The 19,419-nt window shown below is 34.4% G+C and overlaps 1 protein-coding gene across 2 annotated transcripts; it reads right to left on the bottom strand.

The window, feature by feature from the left end:
- Positions 1 to 3,495: 3,495 nt before the first annotated feature.
- Positions 3,496 to 17,953, bottom strand: LOC123689382 (synaptic vesicle glycoprotein 2B-like). 2 transcript variants are annotated; one of them, XM_045629055.1, is made up of 11 exons: positions 17,846 to 17,953; positions 10,551 to 10,638; positions 7,126 to 7,287; positions 6,654 to 6,816; positions 6,455 to 6,576; positions 6,116 to 6,360; positions 5,842 to 6,005; positions 5,432 to 5,555; positions 4,888 to 5,171; positions 4,642 to 4,769; positions 3,496 to 4,461 (listed from the first exon to the last, which is right to left on the bottom strand). In XM_045629055.1, exons 1-11 carry the CDS (start codon positions 17,864 to 17,866, stop codon positions 4,361 to 4,363), a joined length of 1,602 nt encoding a protein of 533 aa, XP_045485011.1. In that variant the 5' UTR covers positions 17,867 to 17,953; the 3' UTR covers positions 3,496 to 4,360. The 2 variants fall into 2 exon arrangements, with proteins under 2 accessions (XP_045485011.1, XP_045485012.1); XM_045629056.1 differs by lacking the exon at positions 17,846 to 17,953 and adding an exon at positions 11,367 to 11,515.
- Between the last annotated feature and the right edge of the window lie 1,466 nt (positions 17,954 to 19,419).

Raw genomic sequence — 19,419 nt, 5'->3', positions numbered from 1 at the left:
AATTGACTATTGTGAAACGATTAATGTAAAATAATTCGCCGATTAGTTATAATAAATGTATATAAAATGAATAAATATATATTTATATATGTATATTATTTTCATTAATTTGTTAATTTACCCTTTCATATGGTATTAATCTTATTTTCAGTTGGATAAACTCTTTTTGCGTATGTTTAGACAATCGTACTTAAGGAGTAAATTCCAGTCGTGCGTCGGAGCTGACACACACAATTTTTTTATACCATATGCTGTAATGCAAATCTTTGTAGACTGTTTAGTTAGAACTTCGAACTCAATAGGCGCCGTCATCAATTGAGCGTAATAAAGAAGACATTCAATACGCCTTCATATTGTGGGTGTTTTGCTATATAAATTTTAAAAAAACTTATTCAAAATGATACCGCTCGGTACTTGTGTAAGGAAAATCTACTACCATTTCATATGTTCCTAGTGAAATCTATGAAAATGGCGGATCTGGTGCGCGATATTATTTTCTATAAGGGGGTTGACCTTATTAAGTAGAGGGTTTTTCTTTAAATGAAAAAAAGTTGTAAGTAATTTCGTAAAGAAACTTCAGAGCAAAATTCACAACAAACCTTTTATAATTAAATTCTTAAAAAAATATTAGAGAAAGAGGAAGAAAATTTTCCCATCAATCCCCCATCTACGGGTTTTCCTGACGTGTTATATACTAGGGAGACATGAGTTTCGAAGATATCTAAAGGTAAAGGAAAATTTAAAAGAGAGTTAGAAATTTTCAAGTTTACTCGGATAAGGTATTGCCTGAGTCTGCGTGTAATTAATTTGCTTGTTTAGTGCTGCTAAAGCTGTTAAAATTAAAGTTAACCATTGACTGGTCAGCCCGAGAAACCAAGTGGCTGAGGCCGATATATCCTTAGCCGTTGGAAGAAGTCGAAGTAAGTAGTAGACATGGGGAGAAATTGGCTGTGCCAAAAATCAATCTAGAACTGTTTCGGAAAAACACATTTTGTAAGGCTAATTGCCTTTTAAAAGTTAAAAGTTTACAATAAATTACCAAAAGAATTAAAAGATCTTCCGACTAGAGTCTTTAAAAAGCGACTTAGTGTATTACTTTTGGATAAAATGTACTATTTAATAAATGATTGCATCAGACATTGTAATTGATACACATTTAATAAAGTATGATATGTACGATACAGAAAATATAAGAACTGACTTTGACTAATAATGTAAAATGTAAATTAAGATAAATTTGCGCGCCATTGTGTGTGGCAGAATATTCGACCGTTTTACGTACCACCTTAACATTTTTGTACAATATTCTTGCAATAAATAAAATATTATTATTATTATTAAAAATAACTATGTTAAGCTTTGTTTGCGCGATTATGGGTATGACGTTATCGCAGTGATTGTAGTTGTAGATTGTAAGAGTAGCTATGCTGATAATTGAAATATTTCATCAGAGTTTTTAATTTATTTATATAATAATAACATTTGTTTAATACTGATACTTTAAAATATTTAACATACCGCATCTAGACTCATTTTGTTGAATGGGGCTGTAAGAAATCAATAGATTCGCGCAGGCGTAAACATTGGTATACATTTAGCTATCTTCTCTAGTTCGCTGCTGTCCTGGTACTACCGCCCACAACTCTGTCGTTTTCTTGCCCTCCATCCTGGTTTTCCCGGATCCAGACCTTAGTAATTCGTAGATGTAGGGCGGCCAAGCAGGTAACCAAAACCGCCCAAGAACTCCGGTTGGTTGGCTATTATTATATTATTAGATTTTATTGTAATGGTTTTCGATTTGGTTATCTAAAGGTTTCGTCAGACAGCGGACGGGCCGGGACAACGGGGCGTGAGCGTGGACCGGGGACGTGATGATGCTGCAAGCGTCGCGTCGCCCGACCCGCCGCACTCGGCGTGATTTTAGTGTTGCCAGATCAAAGGTTTCCCCCAGATTTAGAGGGTTAGGGGCATAAAAGGAGGAATTAATGTTTGAGGGTTATTTTAGGGGAAATTTCAAAAACACGCCAAATTCAGTTTTTTGCTATCACGTTCCTGACTTTGGAACTACATTGAAATACGAACATGTCGTAAGAATAGGCTCCGTTTGGTTAACTTTACTAATTGTATGCTCGTTTGAGCTTTCAAAAAACTAAGTGATTTTAATTAAATACAAATTTTAAAATTACTTGAAAATTCAAGAATTATTACTTTGCTATCGTCAACGACATTTGCTACCTCTGCATTGAAGAACATAATAAAGTAATAAAGTGGCCAGCCATTCTGACGTCAGGTTGGCTGACCACTATCATTTAATTGGGTTATAAGAATCTTTGAGTGATAGCGTTTTTATATATATTTAATACATATTTTATACCTGAGCAAACAACCAAATACTACAATATAATAAAACTCAGAAGCCTATTAATTGTTTTATTATTAATATAGCCATTAGGGGTCTTAAACATCTCACTGAATTCAATAACAGGTATTTATTAAAATAAGTCGAATAACAAAAAAAAGTTTTGTGGTTTTATGAAACCACGGTAAAAGTGAAACTATTTTTCACATTATAGACATTTAGCTAAACAATTTGGAATAATATTCCATTAAGGGTATAAAATCGCTTTATCAATCTTAATTTTATACTTGGAAAATTGGAATGATAATGGGACAAAAAAAGTAGACTAAGTCTTCAAATAATATTTTTATTCTGTCTTAGAGAGTACGACATATATAATACTTAACAATTATTTAGATTATATACACATATTAAAATAGCGTGGAGCACTGGCACTAATTAACAATATATCGGCAAAATAACAGTCTATACACTACACGGTCAGCTGCTGCGAACTATGTCCCTATTATCCCTACTCCGCGGCCGACCGTCACGGGACATGCGCCACACAGACCAAAAACTTTGAGACGATGTAATAAAAGTGTCACTTTAAAACTATCAGTATGTAATCAAGTAATACAAAAAAAATGTGGCCTTGAATACTTTCGATGAGTTTTTCAACTTTTACCATGTCCATTTTTGTAGACGAAAATAAAGCTGTCCTCATCAGCTGTCGTCTGTTTGACTACTTCAACGAATACCCATATAACGCAACGAGTTGCGTCGCGCTCACGCCCCATCCCGCCGTGCTTGACTTGTATCATCGTCGGGCGCGGCGTTGTCGCGACGCGACCGTTGGCGACAGGCCGAGCGCGACGAGTTTGACATGTCCTATAGTAATTATTATTAGTACATTATATAGGTACATTACAACTGCTAACGTCGCGCCAGCGACGTGTCGCCGTCCCGCCCCGCCCGCTTTCTGACCAAACCATTAACGTTAGTTAGAGTAAAGATTCTATTTAATTTATGTTTCTCTGGTACCTTGGATGTCAAACAGGGGTTGTTGGTGACGTTGGTGATAAAAAAACAGGACCAGGACTTCAATTTTTATAATATTCTCCACCTTTTCCAATGGTTTTCATCCACTTTTATTATTTTTGGTTTCAAACATTATCGATCCTGGTCTATTAGTTGCTAGGCAATGAATGGAATTTGTGTAACTGTTTTTTTAAAGAAATTGGTAGGTAGCTACGAAATGTCAGTAAGAGTTTCAAACTTTCTATCGCGTATGTGAACCTTGAAATATCAACAATATACCTATTCATAATTTAAGCTAAAAGTCGTTCAAACCTTTTTTGGGTAATTATTTATTTATTTACAGCTTAGGAATGGTATAATTATAACTGAAATATTATAAAACATTATTAAAATACAATTAAGTGACATTTTGGTTTCCATTAATTAATCTGTTTTAGTACATTATTAAATCGGAATATATCAATCACGCTTCCTAATTACTGCGGCGACAAATTGGGAAAATTATTATTAAGCTCCATGGAAAGCGGGGAATGAGCTTGTAAACTGGAGAGGGCCACTAAAATATTCAGCAAAAAGGTTTGGTTTCCGGCAGCGGTGACAATTGACCGAAACGTAAATCATAATCTCATAATCTCTTTATTATATTATTATATTAGACCCCGGCATTATATGCGCAGTAGTCTTTTTGATGTTTTATCTATGAAGAAGGGTCGAGTCTGTTATTTAAATAGTTTTACTTGTAAACATTATTAAACACCGCTACTTAACGAATGGGACATAATTAGATATGTAATAAAAACGATTTTTACATATTTAATTAAGTCCCTGGCGCCATCTTAAACTATCTAAAACTTAATCACAGCCACAGTTAGATCAGTCAAAAAAATATGCTGCAATATCTCCGGACTACATAAGAAATTGAAGCTGGTGACGCACCGATGCGGGTAGCAGCATGATTCGTTTGATTCATATTCATCGTTTTCAAGCAGGTTCGTGGGTTTGATTTCGTGTGGGATCCGTTTTTATTTCTTTCGGCGCACTGTCACTTTTCCCGGGTAATGTGAAACAAAGAAGAGCGCACGCTGCAACAAAAGTAACATTTTCATTCAAGATTGTTTTGCTGTAAAACTTTTAAAAAAGTTGGGGAATATTGTATTAGTGTTATTAAATATTCTTACAAACCTGGCATGACCCAATGTTAGCTTGTTCAGGGTTTAAGTTACTGTTTTAGGCTGTAGGAGATAAAAAAAAATAGTCCTTACATAAAATAAGTCCCCCGAAAATGTAAAAGCTAAGTCCGCAGTTGGTGGAGAGGAACATGCCGATGAGGTTGGAGCCCGCCATAGAACCCACGCGACCCATCATCATTGATAAGCAGATGGCCATCGCCCTGTAAAATAAATTTTACTTGAAGGTCAAATTTTGCATAAGTTTGTTTATATCGATATCTTTTTTATCCAAATTTTTTATAAGCATAAATTATTTTACAAATATGATGTATAAGCTACCTGTATTTAGTCGGAAAGAGTTCTACAGTAACCGCATTAGTTAGACCAATACACGCTCCACACATCTGGAATATCGCGAAAAGAACCACGGCTATGTTCTGGTTTGGAGCGAGGTGAGCTCCAATCCCGCAGAGTCCAGTGCTGGAGAGAACTAGCAGAAGTATCAGTTTCTTCCCCATAAAGTCCACCAAGAAACCAACGATGATGTACATTGAGCTGAAGACCAGGCCAATGTAAATGGAGAGCTCGAAGGTTGTCGTATTCATAGTGTCGTCACATGCCACCTGATAATGAGACATTGCCATTGTAATATTAAGCACGAAACGTAACAAGAGACTATTCCGCTGAATTGTGATTGGCCAACAGCATCTCTAGACCAAGACGCAGGGATATGCGACACGATGTCGCGCGTGCGTCATTATAATACGTCCCTTGGTCCAATTACAATCAAACGGTCACGGGTGCAATTTCTTACAATGTTTTAGTAAATATCATTAAACTAAAATCGCCTTTCATTCAAATGAGAGCAATTTTATATACTCACGTCAGTGCCATTTCCAGGCGATTTTTGGTGAGCATCTAGAATTGCGCATATTCCAGCTGCCTCACCGTCGTGGTTGGCCACTGAGTTCAGAATTGTCGGGAACCAAACGTAGTAACCATTAGTCCTAAAGAAAGTATTTTATATTCATTTAAATATGGAATGTTTGGAAAGAGATGTATAGGTCGATAGAGATATATGCAGATGACTGAAAACTAGACCACAAACAATGAAATTTTACTTAAAATTTTTAGAGCTTATAACACAACTAATACTCATATTAAGAAATATAAACTAAGCAATTCATTAATTAAAATTTGGCATTAAATTCCGCTTTAAAATAATAATAACTTAACCTACAAAGAAGTACTTAAGAAGTAGTTTAATTCCATCGTGGGTGTAAATCTACTTACGTGCCAAACAGTCCAAACTGAATGAAGCAAATAAGCAAAGTCCACTTTAACAACGGAACCTGGAAGAGGGGCAGAGTCTGGTCCTTCATTGATTTGAATACAGCTGTAAGTCCACTATTCTCGAGGGCTTTGACTGTATGTGCTTCTTCGACAAGGGATTTAATCTGGAAATGCATGGTTGTATATATTTATGATTATTTTCATACTCAAATGTTATGTTACGGCCATAGTAAATAGCAAAAGGTCACAAGAAATATTCTCAATAAAAACTTACGGGATAATTCTTTTCCGGTAAACGTTTATTGACTGCATACATCTGTCTGAGAACTCGCAAGCAAGCATCTTGCTGTCCAGATGCATTTAAAAACTTGGGACTTTCTGGCGCAAAGAGGAGCAGAACAAAACCAATAGCAAGGGGCAGGTTGGCTGCGATGACCAAGAGACGCCACGACCGGTAGGTTATGTTTAGAAAATTTATAGGTAGGGCTATGTCTATAGAAAGAATCAGCCAGCTGACAGCTGTGAAATGAAAAAAAAAGTGTAATTCATAGAGTAGAATATTTAAAAACAAAGCGCGGGTACTATACACACTAAAGTGCCTCAGTTGTTTTACCTGGTAGTACTATTGTGCCGATTCCGACAAACGAAGATCCAAAAGCGACAATCTTATCTCTGTGACGTAAGTTTGTAAACTCTCCTAAGTACGTGTACACCACTGACGATGGTCCCGCCATGCTGAAATCAAAATACAAAGTTAAATGTCGCGATTTGTGCGTCCCGATTCTACTTCATTTAGTCCAGAAAATACTTACAAGACAGCTGACGTAAAGGACAGTACGGCAAAGGAGATGATCTCCGGTGAAAAGCTGGCGAGAACCGCAAATACGGTGGAGATAAGCATGGAGAAAAGCATGACGAAACGGCGCCCGCGCGTGTCGGCCAGCCAACCCCAGAAGTACGAAGTTAGGATTATGGCTGGAAGTTTAATATAGTTTTATACACTTTTATTTTATTTTGTTAAAACTATATTATATTATATCGTAACCTTTAAAGAAACGCCAAACCATATTGGTGATATCCGTAATAAATTGGGTTGCAGGTTGCAGTTTTTGAGTTCCTCACAGGAAGACCTATTGCCGTTAGTGCCGTTAGTTCACAATAGTTGTCAAAAGTTTTCTTTCACCACTATAGAACTTCGAAAGTTCCCTGGGCGTTAATCGTAGTCGTAATATAGAACTTTATTTTAGAATGGCTTTACTCGCGTAACCCACATACAAAACCCACCAGAAAAAGGTATAGCAGCTAGCCAGCCGCGCTGCTGCAGCGTCAGGTCAAGGTCGCATTGGGCGGCTGGTAACACGTAGCCCAAAGCTAAGCTTTGCATGATCACCCCCATTAGGATTAGTCCGCTGAGAAGCATGTGTAAGATGTTGTAGACTCCAAAACCTGTAATCAATCAACCATTAGCTTAAGGGACGTCAATGCTATGCAGTGCTATGTATTTTAATCCAGTTCTGTAACTAGATAATAGAGTAGTAACTAGGTAAATAGAGAGGCACCAAAAACAGGAATCAAATTTAGGACGTCCATGTTTAATAGATATACAACGACATAATTAGATTCATTTAGCCACAAAAGTCAAGTTTAACATCCTCCATTATACACCTCTCGTATGTGACTTTTAAGAGTAATAATAATAATAGTAGGCAATGAGCCCATTGCCTACTATTATTAACGTTAAAAATCTTTAATTTTCTACTTGCGAGTTAATAACAAAATAATTAGATTTTATGACATGTTTTCACTATTAAGAACTCTATCTATGTAAATATTGTCGCATTGCAAATAATATAAACAAATAAGTACTATCTCCCGCGAGCACAAACGGAGTTTCCCATACTTGTGTGTATAAAGATAATTAATTTAATATAAAATATATACGTTTTACTACTTGATGGTACAGATATAAGTAGACGTGCTAACCGTAACTTATTGTTGTGTAACATAGACAGCTTTAGGATTTGCTGTGTTTATGAAAACCGCACAAAAATGGACCGCGACGTATATATAATTCAAGAGTATTCAACTATTCCCTAAGACTATTGTATATTGAAAACATTTCACTATCGCAAATAGATATTAGCGATTGTATCTGAATAACAATGTAATAAATCATTGTGAAACGTTTAACAAGTAAAATACATTGAGCGCTTATAAAAACAGTCAATAAACCTCATAACTACAATAAACTTGTTTGTTACGACTTTATCATCGTAGAAAGATTATAAAAATAATGACGTAAACTTACGCAAGTATTTTAATTTAATATTAAAATGCAACTATTTAGAATTTCTTAGCTACAAATCAAAATAGTTGCCCCCAACACTGTGTTATCAATAGAGAGTTGATAACCTGATCTCAAAGCACTCAGGTCTTAGATTATATTGCGTAATACGATACCAACGGAAAGGTCAGATCAGGTCAGATCAATAAAATTTCTTATAATTTTTACTATCGGAGTTCAGTTATTTTTTCTATGTGCATAATGTATCGACGAAACTTAAAACTTTAAACAAAAAATCGACATTACAAAATCGAATTACAATAAACTTATTGCTACTAAGCGATTAGTTTTTTTTTATAGAACTGGGGGCAAACGGGCAGGAGGCTCACCTGATGTTAAGTGATACCGCCGCCCATGGACACTCTCAATGAGAGAGGGCTCGCGAGTGCGTCGCCGGCCTTTCAAGAATTAAAATGTTAACCCTGATTTAAGAAATCAGTAAGAAAGAGTTGTGAACAAGCTGGCACTTGTGCGATACTTACTCCAATATACACAAAAGTAGGTATTAAACAAAAAAAACAGTAAAATTTCGATACTATTAAAGACATGTCATTGTCATTGCTTGTGGGGGCGTACATGCGTCGGGTTGTCTCTCTCTCTAAAATATAGCGAGGGGGGTGATGGCTGGCCATGCGTCATACTCGTGAACGGGTGCTACTTGTGGTGACTGGTCGTACTTGAATTCGTGTATGCGGTGATATTAATTGTTTATACTACGTATTTGCGTGTTGTTCTCACGATTTTGTAAGTGCGTGCTCCTATTTCACCATGCCTCCTGCTGATAGAGGACAAATCTTTGTTTTTAATTTATTTTATTATTCTTTATTACTCAAGATGTCATATGGAACATTGTGTAATGGTTGCAGCTCCTTGCAAACATAAAAATACTTGGCGATTAAAAAGAGTGGCGGAGAGTTTATTGCCAGTTCTTCTCTTCCGTTCTACGCCCTTGATTTGAGAACTGGCAGTAAATGTAAAATTAGAATCATTTAATGTATATTTCGTTTTTTTTGACGTTCATAAGTGTACATTATGTTACCTATATGAATAAATGATTTTTGCTTGTTAGTTTTGTTTGACATCGAATAAACTTTTAAACTTACATTTAGAAAGCAATAAGAATATGCATTTGCAATGATGATGACATGATTATATAAAAATAATACTGACATTTTTTGTAGGACTCATAAATAACAAACACGATAATCCGTTGATAGAAATGGACTAACTATCGTGTAATCATGTACAATGGACTTTTAGATTCTAGTAATAAAATAATAAGAATTATAGATTAACTCATTACGTTGACCGTGACTAACTTCTCAACTCGTTTGACAAACACCATTTAAGGAGTTGATTAGATTTAAATATAAATAGAATATTGATATGGAAACCTTGACCTGACACCGTTCTACCATGATAGTTAAAATATTAGCATTACAAGCAAGCAGGTTCAGACATGAATGTTTTTTTTTAAATCTGTTAAGAATTCTCTATCTTTGAGATTCAGACTAGAAGGTTATACACTTTTAAGTGTTCTGTAGGCATAATCAAAGCGACATACCCTCCACGAATATTAATGTTAGATATCGGTAATTCTTTTTAATAAGGCAATCAATTTATTGTTTTGTTCCTATGACAATAACTTTTATCGTGTAATCTGTTAATTCAGTAAAATTCCATCAGATAGTATGTATTATAAAGATTATATTAAAAGTATTTATTTTCATCTGCTATAAATAAGTAGTGACTAATAAAGCATTACTCAATTATTTCCCTAAAAGTTTCCTAATTAAGTGCTTTTTTATATTATAAATAATTCATAAAGTTCCTTTATTAGATAACTACAAGTATGCAAGTAACATTTAGCTGACTGAAAATGTGACTTTTTAGTTTTGGCATTTCACGAAGATATTGTTTAATTAATTTTTTTTTGCATTGAAGTGATTTTGACTGAACAATTGAGTCCATTTTGAAAGTGCTCATCGAAACTGTTTTCCAATTAAGGTCACAAACACTTGTGAGAGATAAGATTATTTAACTATTGAATAATTTTGTATTGTCTATGATTGCCTAGATATTGATGTAGTTTAGAACACAAATTCGTCTTGTAGGTCAGTAATCCATAAATATTACCATACGTATGTATATTGGATGTATAAAATTAAATATTCAATAAAACAGTAAGAGTACATAAATTAATGGAAATTCTTGTAATGACGGCACGGATTCACGAACGTAAGAAGCAAATGTTTGCGATGTAGTTGTCATGTTATATTAAAAAAAAATATTTCATAGAACTAATTTCACAATGGTGAATTATTAATTTTATCGTGTGTTGGTGGGCTATGTTTGAAACCAATACCTGTAGCGAACATCGCTTCGTCGAGCGTCGCTGTTTTGTCGTAGGCTTCTTTCTTCTCCATTTTTATAACTTCTGGTAGATTATTAGTCTGTAAAATAAAAAAAATGGTTCCCAGTGATTTGTAGCAATTAATATTTGCAACACAATTCCGCTACGATAAGACATGATTATATTTCATTATTGTCTGCGGAAAAGACAACATATTTTCCTTAATCACACAATGTAGATGAATGATAATTGTTATCAAATTAAAATTACAAATACACTATCTAATAAATAATAAAATAAAAGTCCAAAAGCTATTAGAAAACATAAGGAACCAGTTGATTTTTGACTGCTAATGTACAGAAAATGATCTCTAAAAAGCTTTCTTTGAGCAGGTGCTGTCATTTTTAACCCCCTTTAACGCAATTTTATCTACGAAACATCGATCGTTATCGTAATAAATAGGCAAAAACAATTAAAGTATATTGTCTAAGAGCCAATTGACTGAGAAAGGTTATCTAAGGGCTATCGAAATGCATGTTATAAAACTCTACGGATTCCATGACATATATCAACCAGACTCCAAAACTGGATTCGCTCAGAGAATGTAACTCTATTGCTAACTAATCTGGTTTTGAGCTCAATCAATTAACGAGACTCCTTTTTAGGGTACCTTAATTAGCTTGGACATATTAAAAAGGCTACTAGTTAGATACTAGTTTTATTTAATGTTAGGTCTTGCTAGCTAAAACTAAAAAAATGGGTAATTTATTTATATAAAATACAATTATAATTAGGTAACATTTTTTAGGATCTAACTTAAATACTCACCATAATTATATCTCTTTATAAAACATCGGACACGTGTGCACATGAGACAGAATTTAAAAATATATAACTTTTTCATGATGTGGCGAATGTTAAATAGTGAGGTGGCAGATATCGAATGATAACTTACAATCATTTTCTTTTCCTATTCGAAGCGCCATCCAGTTCATTTATTATTTTTCTTTGTTGTGCGTAACTTACTTAACGTACTTCTTAAGTAAACAATAATAATATTTAACACTAGCTATTCATTAGTTATCTTTTCTAAATTTTAGTTTTCGCGGATTATATAGGTCATCATCTCAGATTTGACTTGAAATATCTTTAAACCAACAGGGAGTCTAACGTAGGGGTTGAATTTTGGAGCCATTTCGAATTAAGATTGCCATGAAACCCTAAGGGGTGGTACCATAACATTTTCTACCTAAATTAACTTCGAACATGTTGACTAGACTAGCATGCAAATATTTAAATATACAACCAATTATTCACTTATTTTCCTTATCTATTCTAGAAGATCATCATTTTCTATGCCATAAATATTGATAGTGAAAAGAATGTGATAAATAATAACTTTTTTGCATTAGAACTGAAATACAAAAATACGTGACCACGCTTAACGTTGCTGTCTTAATAATTAAATTTAGATTTCAGAAAGTTCAACCGTTTAAGAATTCTATTACTATTTTGAATTATTCAATTCGTATCTTTTTAGAAAAGTATTAATTTTGATTGAATCGAGATACAATAACTTTGCACTTATGTGTTAACTAAGCCATTATTAAATGCTGGTAAATAATTATAATTAAGCCCGTAAAAATAATGATCTAAAACATAACTATCGTGACAGAAATTCGAAGCAGTTATTTTTATAACATTAGTTTTTGTTCAATTTGAAAGTATCGTTGCGTGTTTAAGAAGATTATTGGTTGATCTGATCCTTAAATGGCGATTTAGATCAGAGAAGTACACGTGGCCGATTATCATAACAAGTTTAAGATAATTGTATTTATATATAGTAGTATACTGCACTATTGATTACTGGCCGACGTACGTTAAAAAACTAGTGGAACAGTATAAAGACTTAAAATAAATACCGGCTTCATCACAATTATAGTTATCGATTTGATTATATTAAGGTAGCTCAAACAGACGAATAATTTTTTTACCGATATATCTATATTTATACGTTTAATTTAAGCTGTACTTAACATAAAACGAAATCAATAATGACTGATATAATTGTTCTGACACATGTTATCATGATTAAGGTTTGGCAGACAATCGCCACTTGGATTTTCGAAACAATAATGTCGATAAAAATTTGGTAAATTTTTTTTTTTTTTTTTATTGATAAAGATTGCCAACGCTCGGCACACTGATACATTGGTAAAAACAAACACAAAATACAATTTTGAATGTGATGAGCAATTAGAGGCAAACATGACATTCATTTAGAGCACATACAAAAATCAATCGTAACAATTTTTAAACAAAACAAACATTACAAAAAAGAAACAATTACAAAAAACTAAACCAAAATCGATTTTAAAGTGTGAGGGGAGCAACTCTGGATATCCAGACCTAACTTGTTTATCAGAATGCTTAATCTGGACACCGGAGAGCTTTGACCAAAACGCGTCCTACGGAAAGGAGGGACAAATGAAATAACGGGATGCCTAGGGGATCGAGAGGGTACATGAATCTTAAATTTAGAAAGAAGGTTCGGACAATCAATCTTATTATTGAATATCTTTGCTGCAAACGATATATCAATAATTTTTCTGCGATTCTCCAATGACATCATATTAAAGTGTGCCAGCCTGGTTTCGTACGTTGGCAACTTTTTTTTCGAGATGCCACTGGAGAAAAGCAGATGCCACAGTAACCTCTTTTGTAATCTCTCGAGTCGTAGCATGTGCGTCGCATAATGCGGCCTCCATACAACTGAACCATATTCTAGAATGCTCCGCACGAGGCTATTGTATAATAGTATTTTTGACTTGATGCTACGAAATCCTTTAGTATTTCTTATGACAAAACCAAGCATTCTAGAAGCTTTCTTAACTATAAAGTCTTGGTGTTCTGAGAACGTTAGCTTATTGTCATAAATTACCCCCAAGTCACGAATCACTCTTTCCTCTCGAAGTACTACGCTACCTATATGATAGTTGTGAATTAAAATATCCCTTTTTCTTGCAAAACGAATAAAGTGACACTTTCGGACATTTAGCTCCATACCATTAGAGACACACCATGAGGTCACTTCATTCAGATCAGATTGGAGCATCGAGCAATCATCGGAGCTACTGATAACACGGCAAAACTTGAGATCATCTGCGTACATGTACTCCTTAGAATGCTTAAAACAAGTTGTTAAATCATTTACAAATATATTAAATAGTATTGGCCCTAAATGAGAGCCCTGTGGTACACCGGAGGATATTTTATGTATTGTGGAGCTAAAGCCGTTAACGACAACGAAAAATTCGCGATTACTTAAATAAGATTCAATCCATTTAAGAAAACGCGGTGATACGCCATAGCTAGACAACTTATTTAAAAGTATAGAGTGAGGAACTCGATCGAAAGCCTTGCTGAGGTCTGTATAAATCGTATCAACTTGGAGACCACGATCCAAAGCATCACTTAGGAATTCAGTATACTCAGCTAGGTTAGTTGTGGTTGATCTACGTTGCATAAAGCCATGTTGTGATAAAGCAATTAACTGTTCAAAGTGTTTATAAAGATAGGGACATACTAGAGACTCAAGTATTTTAGCAAAGGAGGAAAGAATAGAAATGGGTCTATAATTAGCAACTAGCTCTTTTTCCCCCGACTTATAGATAGGTACCACTTTAGCCATTTTCCATTTGTCCGGAAAAACTCCTAAGTTAAGAGATTTATTATAAATTGTAAGTAGAGGTTCCACCAAATACTTAGCACATTTGCGTATAAAAATGGGCGGAATATCGTCTGGGCCAGCGCCCTTATACTCGTCCAAGTGTGTTAGTTTCTTAAGAAGATTTTCATAATTCAAAGCCGGCGGACACAAGTAAAGAGCACTATTATCAAGTTTAGAAAAAAAGGATTTCTGTTCCTTGTTATGCCTAAAATTAATGTTATTACTAGGAGTATATACAGTTTTAAAATGAGTGGAAAATAGTTCGCAGACTCGGTAACCGTCAGAGGCAGAAGTGTATCCATCTGACATAGCCACGGGGTAAGAACTATTGCCGCAGCGTTTGCTTTTTACATATGACCAAAAATATTTAGGGTTTGCGTCTATTTTATTTTCTATATCGGAGATATACCGCTTATAGTAATCACTGGCCATTTTCTTGCATCTTTTACTAAGTAAAGTCAATTCTAGCCCGTCCCTTGCGTTTTTATATTTTTTATAACGTAGTCTTATTTTATTCTTCTCTTTTAAAGTTCGAATTAAATTCCGATCAAACCATGGGGGATAGCGGTTATTACTAGGTTTGCTTAAAGGAACGTAATTATTGATTATATCTCGTATCTTCAAATAAAAAACATTTACAATCAAGTTTATGTCGTCAATCCCAGCGAAAAGTTTCTCCCAATCACATTTTGTTAGCTCAATAAAGATATTGTCATAGTTAGCTTTACGGAAATTACGCTTAGTCGTGACTATGTTAAAAGGTAATTCAGGATTTCTGGACAGGGAAATTTCAATATCCAAGGGAGGATGTAGTTTATCTATAACGCTTAAAACACCACACGAATTGCTCACCTCACACGATGGCAGATTTGTAAGTACAAGGTCTAGAATTCTGTTACAATTATTAAGGATAGAATTATGTTGCTTTAGATTATTAGTGTCTATGAAATCGACAAATGGTTGACATGAAGGAGGGACATAAAATTCACCACTAGAATTGCTCCAGCGTATATCTCTTAAATTGAAGTCACCAACAATACAATGATGTACAGAGTGTTCGAAAATTTTATTGCAATTTGTGGTGAATTTTTTTAACATAGAATAGTTGACGGGCGGAGGAAAGTAAACTACACAGAAATCAATTTGATGAAGGCAACGTGGCGCCGGCAGTTCCACTCGAACCCAGATTTCTTCTAAATCAGATTCCCAACTAATCATTCTTTTGGATTTAAGTTTCTTTGAGATCGCAATAATGGTGCCACCTCCATCTTTTTTGTGGGAGTTTAAGGTCTCAGACCGATCCCGCCTGTAAACCACATACCGTCCATCAAACAGCTCTGAGCTATATATCGAGTCTTTTAACCATGATTCAGTTAAAATTATAATATCATAAGTGTTACAAAGTAATTGGGTGTAGAAAGAATGCGTTTTAGTTCTTAAACCTCTAGCATTTTGGTAATATATACTTAGATTAAATACACTTGTTATATTCGGTTTTTGGTAGTTACAATCGATTTTGTTTACATTGTGTGGGGTGCCCACTGTTCAACATACATATATATTTATAAAACAAGCTTGGCGTACTTATGATAAGCGACTTAATATGTCTACGCTTTTAACATGGAGGAAGTTTGATTCTGCGTTTTTTCGCATGAAAACACGGCCGTTGCGCACCCATACGTAGCTGTACTTTAGTTCCTTTGCTTTCTGCCTAGCAGCGGCATGTAATACCTTATTTTCAGGCGTTAAGTGCTCCACCACATAGACAGCAGACTTCGCAATGCCACCAATGCCCAAGTGACTAGAGTTTAGTTTATTGTCCTTATTCGCTTTGTTGAACTTTATGGAAGCCGCGATAAACTCGTCGCGTAGACGCGGGCTACTAAACTTAGCTAGAATGGAGCGAGGACGATTCGATTTGCTGTCTAGTTTAGCGACTCTGGAGCAGTAGTGGATATCTTGTTCATTGACAGGGCACTCGATGACATTCCCAACTTGCTGGATAATTTTGGTTAGGTTTTCACCTCTGTGTTCCGGGACACATTGAATTTCTATATTTGCTGCGCGGGAAAGTTGGTCAAATTGGGCAAGTTTCGCAGTCAGCGTCATGTTCTCAGCTCGCAGGGATTCATTATCCCTTTTGAACTCTTGCAACATATTATTAGCCTGTGAAGCGCATTCGGACTTAATTTTCTCTAACGTGTTGGTCGTGTTGGTCACCTGTTCTTCCACTTGCAAAAGTTGGCCCTCCCAGGTACTCATACGATTTTCAAGAGATACTATGTCATCCCTGAGTTTCCGCGTCACCTCGAAAATAGCGGCGTTGAGGTCGTCCCGCCATTGCTGCCTCAGATCTGCGAGTTTACCATCCATATATTTAGTCAGCATATCAGTATCGACGTTTAATGAGGATGCTAAACTTGTTTTTGGTGACACTGATGAAGTAGGAGTAATCTTCTTGCTCTTGCAGGCCGAGCACTTCCACTTTTTCCTATTCATCGGAAGAATTCTTTTAAAATCAGATTCCGATAGATCAGCGCAGAAGAAATGCAACACAGTGAGGCAAGATGTGCATTTAATCATTTCAGCATCAGAGACATGTTTTAAGCATTTGCCACAATCCATCTTGTATTATTTAAAAAAAAAATTAAATAATACCAAAAAAAATAAAATAAAATAATGTTACAATGGTCGACGAACAGTTTTGATCTCACGTCGTATTGATTTGAGTACCACGACTTGAACGCTGCGCCACTACGGCGTTGACTTTACAGGTGAATATATAGTACAATTTCTTGAGATACTATAACACTATATAGTGACTAATGCAAGATTTATCGCAAGTCACGTTTACACTTTACATCAAGTCCCACAAGTTTTGGCAATTGCATTTATTATGTATTATTATTTGTTATGCATTTAACTAACTGTCGTAAAGTTTGAATGTTATCCTTTCTCGATATTATGATCTCAAAATACCTTTAAGGTCATTTCAAAAATGTTAGTTAGTTAAATTGAAATCACTTAGGCACAGCACAAACTTTAAACTAAGGTTTTAAAAATAACTAGAAAAACATCGCACATTCACCGTATCACAAGTCACTCACTGTTTACTTGTTTTACAAACTTAGGTTAGTTTATATTATGTCGCACGAATTACATACGCGCTCACGCGTGAACGGTTGCGAATCAACTGAAATGATAATATTCTGATTATTTTTAAATACCGGATATTCAGAAGGTAATTAGGTTTTCCTTTATGAATGCCATAACACATTTTCTTACGGATAAAACTCTTATAAATGATTCACATTGCATTAGGTATTAGTAAACCTTATTGTTTATGAGATATGCAACATGCATTGAATTCATAAGAAGTATAGAAATAGTCTCTCAATCAGAAGTTATTACTTTTATTTTATTATTCTCCTTTGAAATATCCTCCTTCTAAATATCATTATTTGTAATTGTACAGCACATGTAACTCTAAATATGTTGTATTATTTAAATTTAATTAAATTTTCATCCTCTAAAATTTCAATTTTCATCCTTAAAAATAATAAAATAAAAATCTCACCTTCATTTCATGTTTTTCCATAGCTCAATTGAATTTTCCCCACTATTAAACCACCGCACACAAGCTTATCCCACAACTGTCATTCGTTGTATAACGCGTATATTATTAAGATTATAATTTATAGTAAAAATGAGGTTGTTTTATTTACTTAAAACTTAGCATGATAACGTAACTATGGCACGTTTAGGTCAATTATATGGTACACGTTAGTGATTGGAGAATATGCATTGAAACGACCATGTTTCACTGAAGACATTCTTTCTTCGCCTTTTGCAATGTGACTTATTAAGCAGGGGCAATTACACTAGCCATGGGCGTGAGTTTAACATCTTGAGGCAATAGGGATATTTCAACGCTAATTGCGATTGTTTTGGCCTTAAAGCGTAGTTATGTCTTATATTAAAGCTAATTCACGGTTTTGCGACATTACTGGGCCATCGTTAATTTGGTTAATTTATATTAAGCAATAAAAAAAGAAAAAGGATTTATTGCTTTATTTAAATACAAAAATAATAACTTATAATAAATGTCCCAAGGGAAATTACAGTCTTATGCCAAATTATTTTTTAATTATAATTACGATAATTAAAAGTAAATACTTTATACATGATTAAAGCTTATCCAAAAACAGTACGAAATATGAGTTGCAAGTTTATTCAACTGGCATAAATAAACTAAAAAATGAATGACCCAAACTGATCAGTCTGTTCAATAATCGTCAATATTTGTCTCGAAAATATAAATATAATAATAAAATTAATAAGCTTTTATTCATCTACATCTTATTGACATACATACATTTAACAAAATCTCTTTATATATATATAAATTTCTCATGTCATAATGTCGGTTCCCATACTCCTCCGAAACGACTCGGCCGATTCTTATTAAATTATGCATATTCAATAGGTCTGAGAATCAGCCACTATTTATTTTTCAAACCTCTAAACGATAAGGGATGTTAAGCCCAATAAGTTTTTTTTATTTTTTAAAGATTTTTGGAGTTTTCTCCTTAAGAATCGATTTTCATATACATATTAGGCGCCCGGTATGAGAAAAATGTGAGGAGTAAAATCTACTGATGCATGAGCTCGTTACGTTTTTGATGCGTATGAGCACCTATGGTGCGCAACTTTCTAATTTGGTTGTGAGTGTATTAAGACGTGCATAGGGGATGCTGCAAGCCGACAATACCTATATGTTATTTATATATGTATATAAATAACATATATAAATTTAAGATTTTCATTAATTTGTTAATTTACCTTTTCACATGGTATCAATCTTTTTTCAGTTAAATAACTCTTTTTGCGTATATTTACACAATCGTATTTCAGGAGTAAACTTCAGTCGAGCGTCGGAGCTGACACACACAATTTTTATTTTGTTTTTATTTTTTTATGATACGGCATTTTATCTTTTATGTTTTGAGAATGCTGCGTAAAATGGAAATGCAAGTGTTTTTGCCTAAAATCTTGCGCAATATTAAACAACATTCCAACTACCTATTTATAGGCAGTAATTGGAAACCAGGCACCGACGAACTGTCTACTCATAAAGCATATAAACAGGAT

This window comes from Pieris rapae, chromosome 8, assembly GCF_905147795.1.
Source record: "Pieris rapae chromosome 8, ilPieRapa1.1, whole genome shotgun sequence".
Taxonomy (NCBI): Eukaryota; Metazoa; Arthropoda; class Insecta; order Lepidoptera; family Pieridae; genus Pieris; species Pieris rapae.
Note: the sequence above shows the minus strand (reverse complement) of the source record. Positions and strands in the feature narration are given on the sequence as shown.

Coding starts and splice junctions, on each gene's coding strand:
- LOC123689382 (XM_045629055.1), bottom strand. CDS start 17,866: ATGGAAAAACATGAAATGAAG. Junction 10,639..17,845: donor TGGAAAAACATGAAATGAAG/GTGAGATTTTTA, acceptor TTTATTTTACAG/ACTAATAATCTACCAGAAGT. Junction 7,288..10,550: donor CGAAGCGATGTTCGCTACAG/GTATTGGTTTCA, acceptor GATTGATTACAG/GTTTTGGAGTCTACAACATC.